At 45.4% G+C, this 19,514-nt stretch overlaps 1 protein-coding gene across 1 annotated transcript in view; it reads left to right on the top strand.

Moving 5' to 3' along the window:
- The window catches only part of Tbc1d22a (TBC1 domain family member 22A), a 300,861-nt gene that overhangs the window by 161,341 nt on the left and 120,006 nt on the right, over window positions 1-19,514 (top strand). The window contains exon 10 of the mRNA XM_041672324.1: window positions 2,432-2,507. Within this exon, the coding sequence (XP_041528258.1) occupies window positions 2,432-2,507 (76 nt within the window). The remainder of the gene's footprint in view (window positions 1-2,431; window positions 2,508-19,514) is intronic.

Raw genomic sequence — 19,514 nt, 5'->3', positions numbered from 1 at the left:
CTGCCTTGCCCTCACTTCCCCTTTCCTGAATATGCCATTGTCCCTAGGGACCTTGGGGCCCCTCTGTGCTCTGATCTCTACTTCTAGCTTTACTTAGAACCTTGTCTCGTTCAGCCCAGCCCTCACATCCTCACAGTGGCATACCTAGCCAGGCCTTGTGCTATACTCCAGGGCCAGCACCCACTGTGGTCTTGCCTTTCATGTCGCTTCTTGTCTATATGTTTTGTTTCCAGTTTGGCACAGCTGGAACTTTCTAAGTGAAGCATTTCCCATGTGCGTGTGCGCGCGTGTGTTTGTGCGTGTGTGTTGGGAGGTGCTGTTGGATAAGCCCAGGGTCTGTGTAGCTTTGTTAGTATAGGATGGCAGTCAGCAGGATACCCAGTAGGCCTTTCCTTCTCTGTGCCATCTCATGCAGCCCAGCTCTTCCACTCTCAGCACCAGTGATTGCCATCTTGGAGCACTCCGTGTGGACTTTACAGCTGCTACCAGAGCTCATGGAGCCTGGACTCAAGGCAGAGTTCAAGCCATGGAACCAGTCTAGACATAGAAATAGGGTCATCCCCAGCTGGACCACCCTGCACCTCCATTAAGATGGGCTTTCTTTCCGAAGTTCTGCCCATCCTGTGTTAGACCAGTCAGAGTGTTGCTGTTCTTGTCTTCTGCCTCAGGCCAGAGTGCCAAGGCCTTCTCATTAGCCTCAGAGGTCTTTTCAAAGTAGGGTCGTTCCTCCCTCTTCCTCTTCTTTCCCTTACAGACTGGTGTCCTTCTGAAAAGTCGTCTTCCCCTCCTGAGCTTTGGACAGACTTAGAAATAAAACAAAACAGTGGCAGGTGGAAGCAAAGAGGGCTACCATTCTTGTTGAACAGGGGCTTGATGTGGTTTTCTAGCATGAAAGCCAAATAACTGACTAAATCCAGTATTGCCCAGGCTGCTGTCTCCAGCCAGAGCTGATGGGCGCAGGCTGGGCAAGTGATGAGCCCACAGCGCCTCTGTCCTCCCTTAAAACAGTGATTAATCTCCTGGGGTGGGCTCTCACCATGTGAAGTATCCCTCAGGTGTGGTGGGAAGTAGGGGATATGTCATCCCCCAGTTTCTTCAACTACTTTGGAGTGCTGTCAGGTTTGAGTGCTGCCATTTGTCATGCTCATCTTGGACTTGAAAGCTCTTCCCTGCTCCGCTGGGTTCTGTTCTGAGACTTCCAAGCAGGCCAAGATGGCAGGGTGTTCATTCCCATCACATAGATGTTGAGATACAAACCCAGAGAAACCAACTGCTTGTGGATATCACAGTCTCCTAAATATTGGCTAAGGTTCTGTTCCAGGTCTCTCTCACTTAAAGCTCCCTCCCCCAGGCTGTGCTGCCCACCCCCAGTCTACATGAGCCCACCCGAGCTCACCCACATGGCTGAGAATTGTCACCTCTCACTTCCCATGCAGTGACTGTATTGTTAGCACTTGGATTGCTGCACTGTCAGCACATTTCCCGTTACTCATCGGCTCCCTGGTGGGCCTGGTGCTTGCTGTCCAGGTGCCCAGCGAGGTGGTCATTCCAGCAGATGGTTCTGCTCAATGAGCCAGACACGTGGGTGCTGGTTTGTTCAATTTAAATGTAAATATTCAACATTAGCAGATAGAAATGTTCCATGAAGCGTTCCTGGGAACTGTATGCGTCCTCTGACATCAGATGGGGGTGAGACCTGATGGTGCTGTGCTCTGTTGGTCTTATACAGAGTGTCGCCCTGTATCTGTTTCTCAAGAGGCAGCCTAGCAGTGTGTACTTGGTTTGTTTTATAAAATTGTTTTGCATTATAAACTTGCTTTCGGTGCTTTTTCTTTTTGGAGTATCTGGGTTATTGGAGGGGAGTGGCACTCATGTGTGGTATGTCTTTGTGTGTGTTCACCCATGTGTGAGCATGTGTGCATTGGTGTATGTTTAGGCCTGGAATTGATATCAGCTGTCTTCTTCAATCTCACTTCATTTTTTGAGGTACAGACTCTTGGTTGAATCCAGAGTTCTCCAGTTCTTGCTAGTCTGCCAGCTACTGTGATCTAGGGGTGCCCTGTTGTCTCTTCCAAGTTCTGGGGTCACAGGTGGCCTCAATAGCTACTTGGCTTTTATATGGGTCCTAGGTATCTGAATCTAAGGTCTCAAAGCCTCCTTAGCCACGTGTTTTATTTTTTTATTTTATTTATTTTTTTTAAATATTTATTTATTTATTATGTATACAATATTCTTTCTGCATGTATGCCTGAAGGCCAGAAGAGGGCACCAGACCTCATTTCAGATGGTTGTGAGCCACCATGTGGTTGCTGGGAATTGAACTCAAGACCTTTGGAAGAGCAGGCAATGCTCTTAACCGCTGAGCCATCTCTCCAGCCCCACGTGTTTTATTTTATGTACATATCATATGCATTATTATTTTTTTCCTTAGGACAACTACACCTTTGCCCAGCCTGGGATTCAAATGAAAGTGAAGATGCTGGAAGAACTTGTGAGCCGGATTGATGGTGAGTCAGCTCCAGAGAAGCCCTTCCCTGAGGCAGGGGAGTGCTAGAAGGAAGCCTTGGGGGGGTGTGTGGCCCTGCTCCTCAGCTCTACCAGACACTACTGTTCTTGTTCTCATTTGGCTGGTGGTACCTGGGCCTGCTAGCTCTCACCCAAGTGCATCCTTAACAGGAGAAGATGCTGTTCTGCTCCTTCATTCTGGGCTCAAGTCAGGACTTTGTGGAGAAGGAGACGCCCATGCTCCTTGGAGCCAGCCTCCCTCCTGGGTCAGCTGCAGCTTCTCGTCTGGGCAACCGGGTGGTTGCTGATGGCTGTCCTTTGCCTTGCCTCTTCTGCCTGTGTATATCATTTGCTATCAAGGAGGATAGAATAATTTCTCCATGGAATCCAATTAATTACCAAGTCCAGAAAGAACATCTTCAATATTATAGAAAAATTATAGTGTGTGCTCGGGCAATTTTAGATTATGCTTTCATGTTTAAGTGAGGCCTTTGAAATACTTTTTACCTTCGTCCTTAAAATAATTCCCCTTGCGATGTGCTGAATGTCATATTGCAATAGCAGAGTTTAATTAAATGAAAGTTGAGAGATAATGCTTGCCCATTCCAAGCAGAGCCTCCTGATAGTTTGTTAAATTAATGAGCAGAGCATTAACAAAGTGATGCCAAGCAGAACCAGGCCTATGTATATATGTGACACCAGCCAGTCAGCACTGAGCTGTAGAAGATGCTCCCTGCTTCCTAGAGTCCCCAGTGAGTCAGGCAAGTCCCTTTGCCAAAGGTGCAGAGCACTGTTGAGATGTAGTCCTGGCTGTGTGCCTTCTGAATGTGCAGGCTCCACCCCAGCCTTCCCCTTGTTGCTACTAAGGAAGGAGAAAATTGTGACAGCCCTCTTCATAGGAAGACACTTGGTTTGGGAAATGACTGAGTGGCATTATAAACCAGAGCCAAAAATTTCTAAACTGCACTGTGTTCTTTGATTGAGCCTGGGAGTCGGTTCTGTCTGATGGTTATTACCTCATTTCCATATTATGAAGTCCCATGCACTTCTAGGGATGCTTTATTGGATTCAGTGTGTTTAGCTGCTTTTCAACCTCTCTCCAAAGTGCTGCTCTTTCTTCCGTCAGTGCACCCTGTGCATTTATTCTGCACTCACGTTGCGCTTTTGCTCAGCTCTGGTTGAAGTTTTTTCCTACCAGCGATTTCACAAGTGTCCCTGGCCTCATTTAGTTCTTTGAAATACTATTTGCAAGAGCTGTGAGTTACACATTTCTAGCAGGTTCTTCTTTTCCTCCTGTGCCCCTTAGAAGGCTTATTTTATATTTTCCATGAGCCTTAAGTTGTGGCCAGGGCTGGTTTGCTCCAGCGCTGCAGTTGGGGAAATGCTTGAATTGATTTTTTTTTTCTGGTGCTGTGGTTCAGAAGGAGACACACTGCAGATTTACACTGTGATTGTTCAGAAGAGCAGCAGCGACTACCGCAGAGCTGCCCGCCTGCGCTCTGGGTGAAGCGCGTCTTTATTTCTAGCAAGGATCAGCTCCTTACAGCACAGGATGGTGTCTGCTATCCCAGGGCAGGCTGTGCAACCTGTTTGTTTCTGTTCTCATGACAAAAGCTCTGAAAATGTATGTAACTACCTCATCATAAGGACACTGGACTGTGTGAGCAGGAAATGTTAGTCCTCGGGTCCTGCAGCCCTGGCTAGGAGCATTTTCCTCACCTGCCTCCACCAGTGTTTGGAGAAACTCCAAGGCTGCAGATCTAGTAGCCTAACTGTAAACCTTCATTAATGGCAGGATATACTATGTAGAAAAAAATTCTAATCTCTTGTTTGAGTTCTGCATTTCTAGGGAAGGTCAGTATTTATTTCAGTAAGCATTGATGCCTTGGTGAGGGGGAAGTTCTTGTAGGCCTGCTGAAGAATGGGGGTTTTATGCTCTGTTCCAGATGGGTGGTATATCTCTGCAGACAGAAGTAGAGAACCCGGGAGTGGTGGATGTGTGAGGCTGTGGGAATGGGGGAGAAGAGAGAGAGAATTAGAGAAGGGAGGAAGGCAGGCACTGAAGGGTGGTGACTGTTGAAGATGGGTGCTGTCATTATTTTCTTGTGGTAAGGAGTAGTTCAAGAATTTTCCAGAGACACTTTTTAGAAATTTCCCATTTTGAGTCATGGTTCTCCAGCATGGCTGAACCCCGTGCAAAGGTGCATGGGACCATGAAGGTGCACAGGTGAATAGGGTCACATAATGGAGGCAGAGCAGGAAGCAGGCAGCAGCCTTTGAGATGGCACTGGAGCGGGGGAGCAAAGGCTGTCTCTGGAGTGGGCAGATGGCCTCCGCGACATCCATGGAAGCCCTATGGAATGGCAACTTGAGCCTTTGGAGTTGGGACTTAAGAGAAGGTGGAATGGGAGGAGCTTTTACCATAGTAGATTCCTGCTGAGAACAATTTAAAAGGCAGCTGTAATGTTTCCAAAACCAGTAAAGAAAGAAAGAAAGAAATGAAAAGGAACAGAAAAAAAATTAAGAAAGAAAAGAAACTCAAGAGTCTTTGGAGAGAAGGGATGCTGTCAGAGATACAAGGGTTACTGAACCTTCCTGGTAGGCCCCAGTGAGATCAGTGCCAAAGCCACTGCTGTCCGGTAGGCATGCCCACTTCTAGGACAAGTGGTCCCAGGGACCATCTGCCAGCCTTATGGGATGCTAGTTGGACTCTGTCCTACTTTGGACATGCTGTCTGCTTCCTGATTGCTAGAATGGTGACACATCAGGGTGTGTATGTTCGTGTGTGTGGGGGGGGTGGGTGACACATCAGGGTGTGTATGTTCGTGTGTGTGTAGGGGGGTGGGTGACATACCAGGGTGTGTATGTTCGTGTGTGTGTGGGGAGTGACACACCAGGGTGTGTATGTTCGTGTGTGTGTAAGAGAGACACACCAGGGTGTGTATGTTCGTGTGTGTGTGTGACATACCAGGGTGTGTATGTTCGTGTGTGTGTGAGAGAGACACACCAGGGTGTGTATGTTCGTGGGGGGGGGAGTGACACACCAGGGTGCGTATGTTCTTATGTGTGTGTGACATACCAGGGTGTGTATGTTCGTGTGTGTGTGAGAGAGACACACCAGGGTGTGTATGTTCGTGTGTGTGTGAGAGAGACACACCAGGGTGTGTATGTTCGTGTGTGTGTGTGGGGTGACACACCAGGGTGTATATGTTTGTGTGGCGGGGGGAGTGACACACCAGGGTGCGTATGTTCTTATGTGTGTGTGACATACCAGGGTGTGTATGTTCGTGTGTGTGTGTGTGAGAGAGAGAGAGAGAGAGAGACACTAGGGTGTGTATGTTTGTGGGGGGGGGGGTGACACACACCAGGATGTGTATGTTCGTGTGTGGGGTGGGAGCGATCACAGGGGCGGGTGTAGGGGGTCACAGCCCTTACATCACCCTAGCCTAGCTTCAAGCCATGGAGGACTGGTATTGTTGGAGATTCTGTGCTGGAGTTCTTCACAAGCCTTGTGACATAGAGAACAAAATCTTTTCTGGAGGAAGCCCTCCTTGCCCCCCAGAACCTAAGTTCTCACTGCATTCTGTTTTCAAATGATGACCTGTACACAGTCAGAGGTGATCCGTACACAAGACTCCTGCAGTGGGATAAGTAGCTGAAAGAGCCAGGTCCATTAAGTGGGGTGCTTTTGCTGATCTGTGGGCACACACAGTAGAACTGCTATTCTTATTATGAATGAGAGAAAGAATCATGAATATATCTTCAGAGAACAGAAAACTATACAGTTTTTCAGAAGAAGTTTGAAAAATGCCCAGCCATGCAAGCCCGGTAACCTAAGTCTGATCCCTGGAACTCACATAAAAGTGAAAGGAGAGAACAAAGTCCACAGAGGTGCTCTTTGACCTCCGCATATACGCCATCTACACTCCGTCTCTTTCTCTCCATCTTTCCCTCCCTCCCTCCCTTTCTCCCTCTCTCCTTCTATACCTCCCTCTCCTTCTCCCCCCACCCCCGATAATAATATGACACTTAAAAACCAACTAAATGAAGAGCTCGGTGACCGGGCCTAACACCTGAGACGGAGGCCGCAGAGCAGCCAGTGCAAAGATGGTGGATCAGAGACAGGCCCAGTGAAGCAGAGAGAATCCTGAACATGAAGTGCAGTAAGGTAGAGACATAGAACATGAACTAAAAACTCCATAGGAAGAGAGTACAGAGGTTAGTAATCTGAAGAAACAATGCCACCCACTTTCAGAGTCAAGAGGCCAGTGGATCCTAGATGGAATTAACAGAGAAAACTGCGCAATACATCACAATGGATTTAATTAAACCAACCATAGAGAGAAACTTTGTGTGTTAGAAAACTCTCACAATGTATATTAAGACATCCTCAATCTTGTGATCCTCCTGCCTCAGGCTTCTGAGTGCTGGAATGAGTCACCAGAAACTGTTAAAGCCATTACAGAAGGAAGATCCTCATCAGGGATAGCTGTTCATCGGGAACGGTCTTAATAATACATCAGACCATGTTGTTGGTCTGCTGAAAGGGTTCCTCTGGGTCTGCAACCAGCAAATGTACCCTTTAAGGTGGAAATGCCAGTCTGTGTGAACCCGGATTGTTTCACACTGGCCCAGGACACTGTAAATATGATGGAAGGTGAATAAACGCATATGGTAGCTGCCTGGGTGATACAAGCAGGAGAAGGGTCCCTGGGAGTTTTAGACCCAATGCAGGAGACAGCTTAGCAACATGTCCAACCTGTAGGGAGTGGCAGGCTGTCAATCAGAAGTCTGCAGACAAACCAGATAGCACTACTTCAAGAAAGGCAAAATCTCTTTCTCTGTCTAGAGGGTCAGTCAGATCACGGGCCCTCCAGGGCATTGGAAATGATTGTAGAGTTCCCATCTGAGAGCAGCTATATCCATAGCAGAAGCTGGCTTCCAATCCTCACTTGCCCCTTGCCCTTGTGGGAACCACAGCCCTTGGGCATACAAGCATGCAGCCCCCATTCCCTCCTAATTGCACACTTTCTTGCCCTAGTGTTGAAGGAGCAGCTTCTGGGAAAGGAGTTTCTTCTGGGCCAGGCTGCCTTGACAGGCCACCTCCCTTGGGAGAAATGGGCTTCACTTGGGCCATCTGGATTGCTGGGAGGTGGGTATTAAGGAAGACTGCCACATAGTGCCAGTTGGGCTGTGGGCACTTTCTGAACAGGTATGGCCTTTAGGAGGTGGGCAGGTCCCCTGATGGGCTCAAAATAGCACCCAATTTCTTTTTCCTTTTTGTATTACTTCTTGGTCTGCTCTAAGACATGCTGCTTGTTTCTCTGTTGGGAGAAGCAGGTGGAACCTGCAGCTGGACTGTACTTCCAGTCCTCCACCCCACCTGTGGTGGACATGGCAGACTGCATGTTTGGGAAGGCTTGTGTGTGAAAGCATTTATTCTGAGAAATACAGACCCATGCTCTTTCCCTGCAGAGCCACCACAGACAGCTGCTTACTGTGCTAGTGTGGTTTAAAAATCTTTACTATCTTCCAAAAATGCTGCTGGGAACACTGGTGACCCGGGAATGATGCTGTGCAGTCCCCTTGGACTCTTCTGTTGCTTGCAGAACTTGAGAGGATCCATGTTCAGGACCATGTGTGACCAGGACTAAAGCCTTCAGGCCAGCCTAGATATCCCAGTGGGATGTGAACACTCTGGTGTTTGCTTGGGATGTGGTGCCATTTTGCGGTACAAGGTCTGCAACTCTAGTGGCTCCCGTCACTCTGTGACTTCTCTCTCACCCCCACATGTGCCTGCTGCCACCTCCTCCTTCCTCTCAACTTTCTGTCAGCAGTGACTCCTCCTCTTCTAGTGGCCTCTGTTGATTATTTCCTGACTCAGCACTGCCTGCTTCTCTGAGAAGGTGAGCTGGGACTCCTCTGTGGAGCTCATGAGTACATGGCCATATACCTGAGTTGCACTGAGTAGCATGGTGGCCAAATTCCAAGTGGTTGAGTGTTGAAGTCCACATCACCCTTAGAATTAGAAGCTAGAGTATGGCCTAGGCCTTGGGAGTCACAGAGTCTGCAGCTCAGCAGCTCAGAGCAGTTATCCTCATGCAGCCTTCCTGTTGTGGGTTGGGGGCTCCGTCCTGTGGCTCTTCACTCTATGATTCAGGCTGATGGTAGCGACTGTCACACGTGTACTTGGCGAGTGCCTGAGACAGGAGGAAGGGGCTGAGAAGCATGTATGAGCTCCTGGTGTGTTCAGAGAACCGGTACCAGAAAGCCCATTTCCATTTTAATTGGGCAGCCCAGGGCATTTGGCTGCATTAGTGGCAGGGGACAGCCCAAACTGAGAGGGCAGTCCTGAGCACAGCTAATGGACACTACAGTCACCAGCTCAGAAAGGACATTAGAGAGTTTAAAAAGCTTCGGTCCCATCCAAACTTGAATCCATTTCACAAACATCTAGAACATTGAAGTCAGGAAAGGTTAAGGGCTTCAGGAAGAATAATTAAACCTTACAAAGCTTATAGCCAAGGGCCTTAAATGACTAAAAGCTGCGTGTGTCTTACAGTGGCTTCCGCCCATATTCCAGTTAGGTGCGCATCACAGAGCTCCAGAGAAAGCAGGATTGGAATGCTGTCTGCTCTACTCTGTCCTGCCTTTCTTGTTGTTCAAATTTATTTAGGAGTTTGCTGGCTACAGAAGATACCATGTGTGTTCACTGTCCACCTCATCTGAGTTATCGAAGCCCTTTTATATGTAATAGTCCTTTGCTCCAACCCTTAAGTAATTTCCCATTTCAGTGATAGGTGTCTGTTAGACTCTTGCCTCCCAGGGGAATCAACCCAAGGAAGGCAGCCTGTGATTTTTGCCCACGTTGCATCTGGAATGCATATGTGTATTTGGAAGTGAGAATTTACATTTTTGCAGCAAATCGTAATGACCCCTTGCACATATTGTCGTTAACATCCATTATATCTGAGGTCACATGGCCTGGATTGCTGCCAAGATAGAATTGCCAGACATGAGCAGGCTTCCAACCCTTGCCTCCCAAAGGCTGTGACCAGAACACCTTTGGGGAGTCCTGGGCCAGAGCCCACTTCCAGGCCTTGTCCTCACGTCATGTCTCATGGTGGCACAGATGTAACCTCTGCTGTGTCTTCTGACATGTGAGACAGAGAGCTTGCTCTGTGTTAGAAATGGCTCGAGCATGTGCAGCCTGCGCAGTGCCTGAAGAGACACTGCTCATGCCCATTCAAGAAGACCGGATAGTATCACAAGAGCGAGTTAACAGAGGAGATGCAGTGTTGGCCATTCAGGGAGGCATTGATACCATCCCCAAGAAGCCTGTTTCTGGAGGCACATGGACTGTATGAGGTGACTTCAGGGAGTAGGGAAGAGGCTACTACAGGAGCTCTTTTGCTCTCCCTGGACCTGGGTCTACTGGGCTTTGCCCCGGGAGGTTGGAGGGAGCCTAAGGTAGAGAGGAACTGCTGGGCCTGGCGGGTGGGCTGGGGGTGGGGCTGGGAAACTGGTGAATCAGGCAGAGCAAAGGTTGTTGAGGAGGGTCACCCAGAGATGCTGCTGCAGTGGCATGGAAGCTGTGGCTCTTCCACTTAGAGAGACTGAGCTAAGGAAATGCACCTTCTTGGGTTTCTTTACATACTTTGCTGTCTCTTTCCTTACTAAAAACAGGACTAACTCTGTCCTCTGATCTAATCTCTCCACCTCACATGCCTGCTACAGGTCCAGGGCATTAGATTCAGCAAGCAAAAAAAAGCTGTTGCTGTATTTTGTATACTTTTTGTATTTGACTTTCAGGAGAACAATGACAGGTTTTTAATGTCACATACCTGGGCAGTATTCAGCAAAACTCGACTTCCCTGGGCATCTTTTATCTTACCTGTAACCCTTCCAGGGTGGGTTCAAAGGAGCAAAGTATAATTTAAGCTTCAGGCTCACTTTTCTTTCTATAAACTTCAGAGAATGGGGAGAATATGGCCTTAAGTATAATAGCTTATTTGAAATTATGCACATACAGCCTTACATACACTTGTACACATCAATTATATAATCCATGTACCTATACACAAAGCACACATATACGTGCCTGTGTGTATATACATATATACGCACCCCTATATATACACCTGTGTGCACATACATACATGCTTTTACACACATGTATGCTTATATACCACCTGCATACACCTATGCATACCTCATGCATCCACACCTGACTGTATGTGCCTGTATATTTATACACATATGTTTGTATTCATATGTATTACACCTGCACTTGTATGCACTAAACACTTTTGTGTACATCCATACTCCTGTATATACATTCATATTAATTCATATATATCTATATACATATTTACACACACTTGTATACGCATAAGTACACATGCACTTGTGTATATGTACTTCAGTATATACATACACATACATCTGTCTACACACATAAACACAAACACATCTATATACCCTTGCATATGAATCTCAATATGCATACACAGCTGTATGCATTTATTATATGCCTGTATGTATACACATGTATCTGTATATACATATATATACACATGCATACCTGTTTGTATGCTTATATATACCTTATACATAGACATACCTATATGACATTCACCAGTATGCATATGTATATTATACACATCTATACACATTTATGTATACACATATCTACAGCTTTGTACACATGATATACCTATATATACATATGTTTAAACCTATATACAAATATATACATCAGTGTATATATTTTTAACCTACCTTTGTATACACTTTTACTTACCTACACACACACACACACACACACACACACACACGCACACGCACACACGCGCGCGCATGTATGCACGCCCGCACATGCAGAGATGTGATTACCCTTACTGGCATGGTCACTGGCCCTGTCATTTTTACACCTTCAGATGTGGCTCTCCTTATTGGCGTGGACACTGCATTGGCCAGTACTGCTGTTGCCGTTGTCCTGTAGATGTCTTGGTGCTGGCTACATGAGTCTGTGTCTTGGTCTGTTGGTCTCCAAAGTATTCTTCTCTGTGGCCAAGACTGACTGAGCTCCATAAGCAATAGGTCCCTTCAGCTTTTCACTGTGAGATGCTGCTGAGGCTGGACACCTACTGCTCTTTGTTTGTGAGGTTCTCTCTCTTCTGTCTTATGAGTGATTCTCTGCAAGGCTAGCCTAGTGTTCCTATACTGTGCTGGTAGATGCATTTGCCATCATTCAGAGCCTGCAGGAGAACGGACTTTTTGGTTTTTCTTTTGTTCTTGCAGTGGCCATGGATGTTGGCCCCTGTGCTCTAACAGTGTGTCACTGAAGTCTGCAGGTACACTAGGTTGCTGCCTAGGGTGAGAGCCCTGGCTGGTTATCCATTGTTATAGAGGTTCTGTGTTCCCCTAAGCTTCATGTCATTGGCCAGCTACTGAGTTGCACCTCTAGAATCATGGCACAGTGACTGCCCTGTCCTCCTTTGTCCTTCTTTCTCCCCAGCTTGAGACTGGCCAGACCTAGGGATTCCCATTGTTCCCTTTACAGGAGTGCTCAGGGCACACGCAGGGTCTCTGTGCCTGTTCCCTCCTTGTCTGAAGCCATTGTGGACCTTATTGCTACCTTCCTAGCAGTCAGTTGTCTCTTCTCATCACTGTGACTAAATGCCTGACAAAGCAGCTTACAAAAAGGATTTATTTTGCCTCATTAGAAAATATTTACTATTTTTTTTACATGCATTGGTGTTTTGCTTACATATATGTCTATGTGAGGGTGTTAGATACCCTGGAACTGGAGTTATAGATAGTTGTGAGCTGCCATGTGGGTGTTGGAAATTGAACTCAGGTTCTCTAGAAGAGCAGCCAAATGCTCTTAGCCATTGAGCCATCTCTTCAGCCCCTTGCCTTATGTTTTTGTGGCAGGGAGGGCATGGTGGCATTCATGATGGCAGTACTGTGACTTCCAGAAGTGAGCACATGTGAAGATGTGGGGTGACAGGAACAGAAATGGTCAAAGACTAGGATGGCCTAGTGCAGGCCGTGGGAGAAGCATGCAAAGCCAGCTTCTTTATACAGAGTGAGAAGCTACTGTTGGGGTGCTAGCAGGATGCCTTACACACTCGCCTCAGCACTGGGTCCCAGGTACAGCTCCTGGGTAACCAGTTATAGAGGAGGCCACAGGTGGAAGCTGGCGAGGGGCCTGTGGCCAATAATTTTTCCCAATATTGCCCCTGTTCCCTTAAGGAAGAACACACTAGAACTCATTACTGAGCCGTAGTCCTACCTCTGCGTGTTAAACGGCTTTATCTCCGTGTACATTTTCCCTTTCTTGGGTTTTTAATTCCAGTTAAATGTGATTTTAATGAAATTTCTCTGAAAGCTGTCGTGACTACATTGTAAGGTTAAAATTGACTTATTCTTTCAAGATAGGATTCAGTTATAGCTAGTAAACTAGATTCAGTTTTATTACCAGCCAAGTGAAAATATTTTTATTACTCTGACAAGGTAAGCAGTCGGAGAGCAGAGAATAAATCAGCGGTGTGGCTCAGGCCAGGCAGTCCTTACTATGACTGCCTCTTGCCACACAGCAGTGCCTCTCCAATGTGCAGCCTCATTGGGCCTCAGAATAGCTGATTCCAAACTGGAAATGATGATGGTGTTTCATTTGACGTATGCAGACAAGCCAATTGAAAAGCACATATGTAAATGCAGTCTGCTTGGGACCATGTCACAACCTGGGGCTATTCCCTTGGGCAGAGGAAGCCCTGTGTGTAGTGTGCAGCATAGGCCTAGCTCAACCCTTTCCCTAGGAACGTGCCACAGTATCCGGAACTGGCAAGAGCCAGTCTTAAGGGCTTGCTTATATTCCTCTGAGGACTGTATCCCTGTTGTGCCCTGTATACCTATTTACTTATAGGCCTCTGGGGTCTCCTGGTTTTCCCCCTAAATGGATAACATTTTGGGGAGACTGGCATGCTTTTCTGCCTACAGAGTCTTGATCTGGGGGACAATGGTATTTGCCACCACTGCTATTAGGATGACCAGATGCTCGGTTCCTTTGCAACAGCTCTGCTCTCAGCCAGTTCTTGGGCTTTCTGGCCTTTTCATTCAGAAAGCCTAGAACCAGCCCCATGTTGGAATGCTATTTTTAGCTTGCTCTTCTGCCAGCTTTTGCTTCAAGTCTCTGATCCTAGGGCACATTTTCAGTCCACAGGGTTGTCTTGGAATCTTGACATCAGGCCAGCAGGCCATCTTTTCCATCCCCATACACTAATCCCCGGCAGGATAGAAGGATTGCCCCCCCCCCCCCTTCAGGCCTCATTCTGATGGGCAGCTGTCTTGTGACCACAGAGGAGGTTCTGTCCTACATTAGAATGGTAACAGTTGCTCTGAGAGCCCTTTCCCCAGGCCACACTCAGCACAGCTCTAAAAGAGACCCCCAGCATATCTCTGCTCCCCACATGGCCCATTTCACGGCTGTGGAAGAGCAGCCTGTCTATCCCTGGGGTCCTCCCTCACCCTCCACTTCCTTGTGGTTTTTAGGTCCTGCCACTCCTTCTTTTTTCCTTCCCAGCACGGCCTCATCTCCAGGGCTCTTCCCTAACAAGCTGCGAGGGCTTTGTTAACACCAAGAGTCAGTTTGTTGTCCCACTTGTAGAATGGGGACACCCCATGGATCCTGGGACTTGTGGCCTTCTGGTCATCTGCCCATACACTAATCCCCGGCAGGATAGAAGGATTGCCCCCCCCTTCAGGCCTCATACTGATGGGCAGCTGTCTTATGACCACAGAGGAGGTTCTGTCCTACATTAGAATGGTAACAGTTGCTCTGAGAGCCCTTTCCCCAGGCCACACTCAGCGCAGCTCTAAAAGAGACCCCCAGCACATCTCTGCTCCCCACATGGCCCATTTCACGGCTGTGGGAAAACCAAACTGCTTCAGTTACTGCAAGGTGGGAAGGCAGGACCAGCACTCCACAGAGACACAGGCCTCTGTCCTTTGGCACTGATTCTTCACTACCCCCACCTCTCTCTCCCCACCACTGAAAGGTTCTGGGACAGGGAGGCAGAACCAAGATGGGTGCCAAGTGTGGAGTATTTACCACCTGCAAGTGGCAATGGCCACCTTGGGCAATGAAGTACAGTGAAGCCTGGCGAGCTCTGGACCAGATGATGGTGTCTCTGTGGCCCCCATGCCGAGATTGATGTTTCGGGTTTATTGCTGAGCTTAGATCAGTTAATTACATCGTAAGCAGAGACTTCCGATTGCAGTGATTCGCCTGACCTTAGGAAGAAAAGTTTTGGCCTGAATGTAGGACATCAGACCTGCCTTTGAGATGAGCTGCAGCATCCTTCCTGTTTATGCTGCTGGAGAGGGTCCGTGTGTTTTGTCTTTTTCATGGTAAAGGACTGGAACCTCCCCTTACCCTCCCCCCCCCACCACCACCAAGTTAAGTAGCTACATCAGCCAGGGTCTGTGACACACAGGTCTGGAGACCACACCTTTTACTTTAGTCTCCCATTCAGAGGGGGACTTAGGATGGGTCCTCTATACTCTAGTCCCTGGTGGGCTCCACTTCCAGCTCACCTGTGTCCTCTGTACTCACCTGCTTTTTCTCTGTAGTCATGTATCCCCATCACTGCATGGGTTCATGCCTCACTCTGCTAAACCCAGTCTGTACATCTTAACCTTAGGGGATGTTGACAACAGGGCTGTCAGACTGTATGAGGGTCTTTCTTTCATGGGTACAGTCAGGGTAAGCGCATGGGAATACTAATGTACAGGTGGAATGTGGGCTGTACCTCACTTGATTTGCACAGGTGTAGTTGAAATTTTCTTTGAACCACCAACCAGCTCCCAAATAAGACATGGAGACTTATTAATTATGAATGCTCAGTCTTACTTGGGCTTGTCCCACTATCTCTTTTAACTTAATTTAATCTGTTTATATTCATCTGCATTTTGCCTCAGGGTTTTTTCCTTTATTTCATTTTATGTCTTACTTTCCTGCTTTCTCCATATATGTCTGGCCCTTGGTGTCTCCTTGGCGTCTCTTTTACTTTCTCCCCTTTTTCTTTTCTGAACCTAAACTTCTCCTACTTACTTTCCCTGCTTAGAAGCCCTCCCTATACCTCCTCCCTCACTATTGGCTGTCTAGCTTTTTATTAGATCAGTCAGGTGCCTTAAGCAGGCAAGGTGAAACAGAAGCACATCTTTACATAATTAAACAAACGCAACACATATTTACATAGTTAAACAAATATTTTGCAACATTAACAAATGTAACACATCCTTATATGGTTAATCAGATAATCTGCCACATTTCCCCTTTTTTGTTTAAATAAAAAGAAAAGTTTTAATTTTAACATAGTAAGGTTATATACAATAAGAAGAATTCTCAAGTAAGAACTATATTTACAATATCCAGTTCATTTGAATTTGGCAAATTTAGAGAAAATACTCCATTATCTATCCTATCTTGGTGAGTCCAAAGTTTTGTGCCTAATTTATTTTCTATCTTAATTTGTATTACCAATCCCCAAATTATCTTTTTAGACTTCAAAACATTTTCTTTTCTTTTAGATTTATTTATTTATTATGTACACAGTGTTCAGCCTCCATGCCTGCATGCCAGAAGAGGGCACCAGATCTCATTATAGATGGTTGTGAGCCACCATGTGGTTCTGGGAATTGAACTCAGGACCTCTGGAAGAGCAGTCAGTGCTCTTAACCTCTGTGCTGTTTCTCCAGTTCCCTCAAAATATTTTCTTAGATAAACAATGTAAGCTTTTATGTTTCTCAAACTTAAACTTTATATCTTTTATGTAAGTTTCTTTTCTGAATTTGATAACAAAGAAAACTATAACTATTTAATTTTCAATTCCATCCAAGAAGGATATATTATCTGAGTATATAGGAAGTACAGAGCAAGCAATTTTCAAAACTATAGAAAATGACAAAGACATCTGACTTCCTGGACAGTCATCCAAGATCCATCTGCAACACTAGGGCATCTATCTTTGGCCTACATATCTACATAGAGGCCTAGAATATCTGACAGATTTTTCTGTGAAGCAGAAATTTTGAAGGATTATTCTACCTTGTCTTGGCAGATTTGGAGGTCTTTTCCCTTTGTGTCCTTCTTGTTCAGTTTTGTGTCCTTCTTGTTTAGTTTTGTGTCCTTCTTGTTTGGTTTGTACAGCATACTGTCAGTAGTTGAGACAAGGGCAGTTTCTTGCTCAAATGGCTAACTTTTCCACAACGATAGCAAACTCCATATGGAGGTTCTTCGATGCCTGTTATCGTTTCATGAAGTTGTTTGGTGCTGCCATGAGCAGATATGTCTCACTGTCCAAAAAGCCTTAAGTTATTAAACATCAGAAATGTCATATTCTGTAGGTCTCTGAAGTGTAAAATAAATTTTAACCTTGAAAAAAAAATCTAACATGACTATAAGTTTGTTATAGATGACTAACTGTTAATTTGTATTTATTAATTATCCTAAACACTTTAAATAATAACTTTCAAGGACTAGGACTTTATATTAAAATTTTAAATAAGCTGTATGGGTACAATATCTTAAACAAGAGTATCAACATATATGATATAACAAAATAACCTTAAATTTCATCACATACCAAAATCCACACTGATGTAAAATATTTGAGATGAATGGCTGTCTTTTTATCCTATATTCCCAAATTCCTACTAAATTATGACAAACATCCAAAACCCACCAAATGACCAAAAAAGCACACCCCACCTGTTGGGAATGTGGATGTTGTATTCTCTAGTGTACAACCTTGTTGTCTGGGGGTGACAGCATCTCCAGGGGACCCCGAGAAAATTGAGATAATGGTCAATTTTTAAGGAAACTAGGTATAGTATTTGTTGTCCAGTCTATGTGTAATGGGAAACTGCAAGGCTTATCTGAAGTACTGGCTAGAATAGTCAGTGGAGTTGAACCATTTCAGCTAGCAGCCTTAAAGTTGTTCTGAATGCAGAACTATGAGCAAATTGTTACAGAGGCACTCTGAAAGGCTGGATTACCTGAGCCACCCATTTTCACTGGTGTCTGGTCCCCTTGCTCTGAAAACACACAAACTTTCAGAGGAAACATACATATCTATCTGCATTAACAAGTATGGACTGTGTGTTGTACACAGGCCAGCCAAAGATGATTTTTTTTATTTTGTTTTATGTTTGAGCAGGCAAAAGACATCAGTCAACTCTGTAAGTTTGTTTGAACTGTATAACCAAACCTCTGTCCATGCCATATGAAGGGATGGCATGTAATAATGAGTCATTAGGACTCTGTAACCAACAAGATTTATCATGGCTCATTCAATATCAGAGCTATTCCCAAGTCCAGGGATCAGCATATACATCACCTGTCTTGTAGTTTTTCTAGGTTTATTTCTATATGTCTGTAGCCAAGATTTCAGAGGTCCCCCAATCAAATCTGGTCTCTATTAAGTTTGAACAAATTCACAGCCTTTCATTTCCTGTGAAAAAGAAAAGGATAACCTCTTCCTCAATGCAATACATTTTCTGATTTCCCTTTTAAAGTTAAGACATCCCCAAAGTATCTAAACTAGTTTAACTCAGCAATTCTGTTTACAGTTCCATGTTTCTCAGAAGCTGCCATTTGCTCATTAGAATCTAAAAAAATTCAAAGTCACCAAAGCCGCATACAGGATCTAGGCTCCTGTGTAGATCCCATCTTGATGTGATTTATTCTTTTTATATTACACTACTCTTTCTTTAAAGACTTTACGTAATTATTTTAAAACTATTTTTTTCCTATGACCATCTATACCCATTTTCTTTTCTTTCTTAAGCACTTACTCATACTGTAACCTGTTTAAAGATTTTTCAGTCTGGATCTGTTTTTACTGTGCACATGTAGCATTCTCTGACAGTGTGGGCCAAACCTTAGCCTGCTAAGTGGCGGCTAGGCCCTCTGTTGGTTGGCTCCACCCCACCTCTTAAGAGCTGAGCTTTGAGCCTGTATCCTGGCAGAGAGCTGCATTTAACTGGGAGATGCTTTTATCGGAGGACTGTATTTAACTGTCCCAGCTCTAGGAAGTTGGTGCCTGCATTGTGGCAGGTGTTTTTTTACTTAGCTTACTCCTTCTATTTAGCGTGTTGACTGTTCAAGTGTTCTGCTTCACAGCAGCCCCTCTTAAAGGAGCTGTATGTATTTGTTTGTTTTTACATTGTTCTCAGGCCCTGTGTGGAAATTTGGGCCCCATATTGGACACCATTTGTAGCTGACATTTTCTTTGGGCCACCAAACAGCTCCCAAATAAAAACATGGAGATTTATTATTAATTATGAAAAGCCTTAGCTTAAACTTTTCCCAATAACTCTTTCAACTTAATTTAATCTGTTTCTATTTATCTACCTTTTTGCCTCAGGGCTTTTTACCTTTCTTTCATTCTGTATGTCTTGTTTTCCTGCTTCTTTTGTGTCTGGCTGGCTGGTCTCTAGTGTCTCCTTAGTACCTCTTTTTCTTTCTCCCCATTTTATTTTCTGAGCTTAAATTCCTCCTTTTACTTACTCTCTCTACCTGGAAGTCCTGCCTGTACCTCCTCCCTTGCTATTGGCAGTTTAGCTTTTTATTAGACGAGTCAGGTGCCTTAGGCAGGCAAGGTAAAACAGCAACACATTTTTACATAATTAAACAAATGCAACACATCTCTTCATAGTTAAGCAAATATTCTGAAACTCACAGGTATCCCTAGAACAATCGGCATACCCACCTTCCACACCAAATGGCCCTCCTCATTTCCAGAAAACCTGTTTCAGCTGGAATCTGTAATTCCCTGCACACTGATCCTGCTCTCGTGGTTTTCTTTTCCTTCCTCCGAGAAGACAGAACTCAGGAAGAATCAAGATTTATCTTGGGACTGCATGTACCCCATCATTGAGTGAAGTTTGCCACCCAGTGTCCATGTATGCTGTGTTCAACAGGTGGACAGTCACGCGTG

The sequence above is a fragment of the Microtus oregoni genome, unplaced genomic scaffold (genome assembly GCF_018167655.1).
Source record: "Microtus oregoni isolate MIOR12 unplaced genomic scaffold, Mior012 000022F_ref0000154, whole genome shotgun sequence".
Classification (NCBI taxonomy): domain Eukaryota; kingdom Metazoa; phylum Chordata; class Mammalia; order Rodentia; family Cricetidae; genus Microtus; species Microtus oregoni.
The sequence above is the reverse complement of the archived record's forward strand: the minus strand, read 5'-3'. Positions and strand labels throughout refer to the sequence as shown.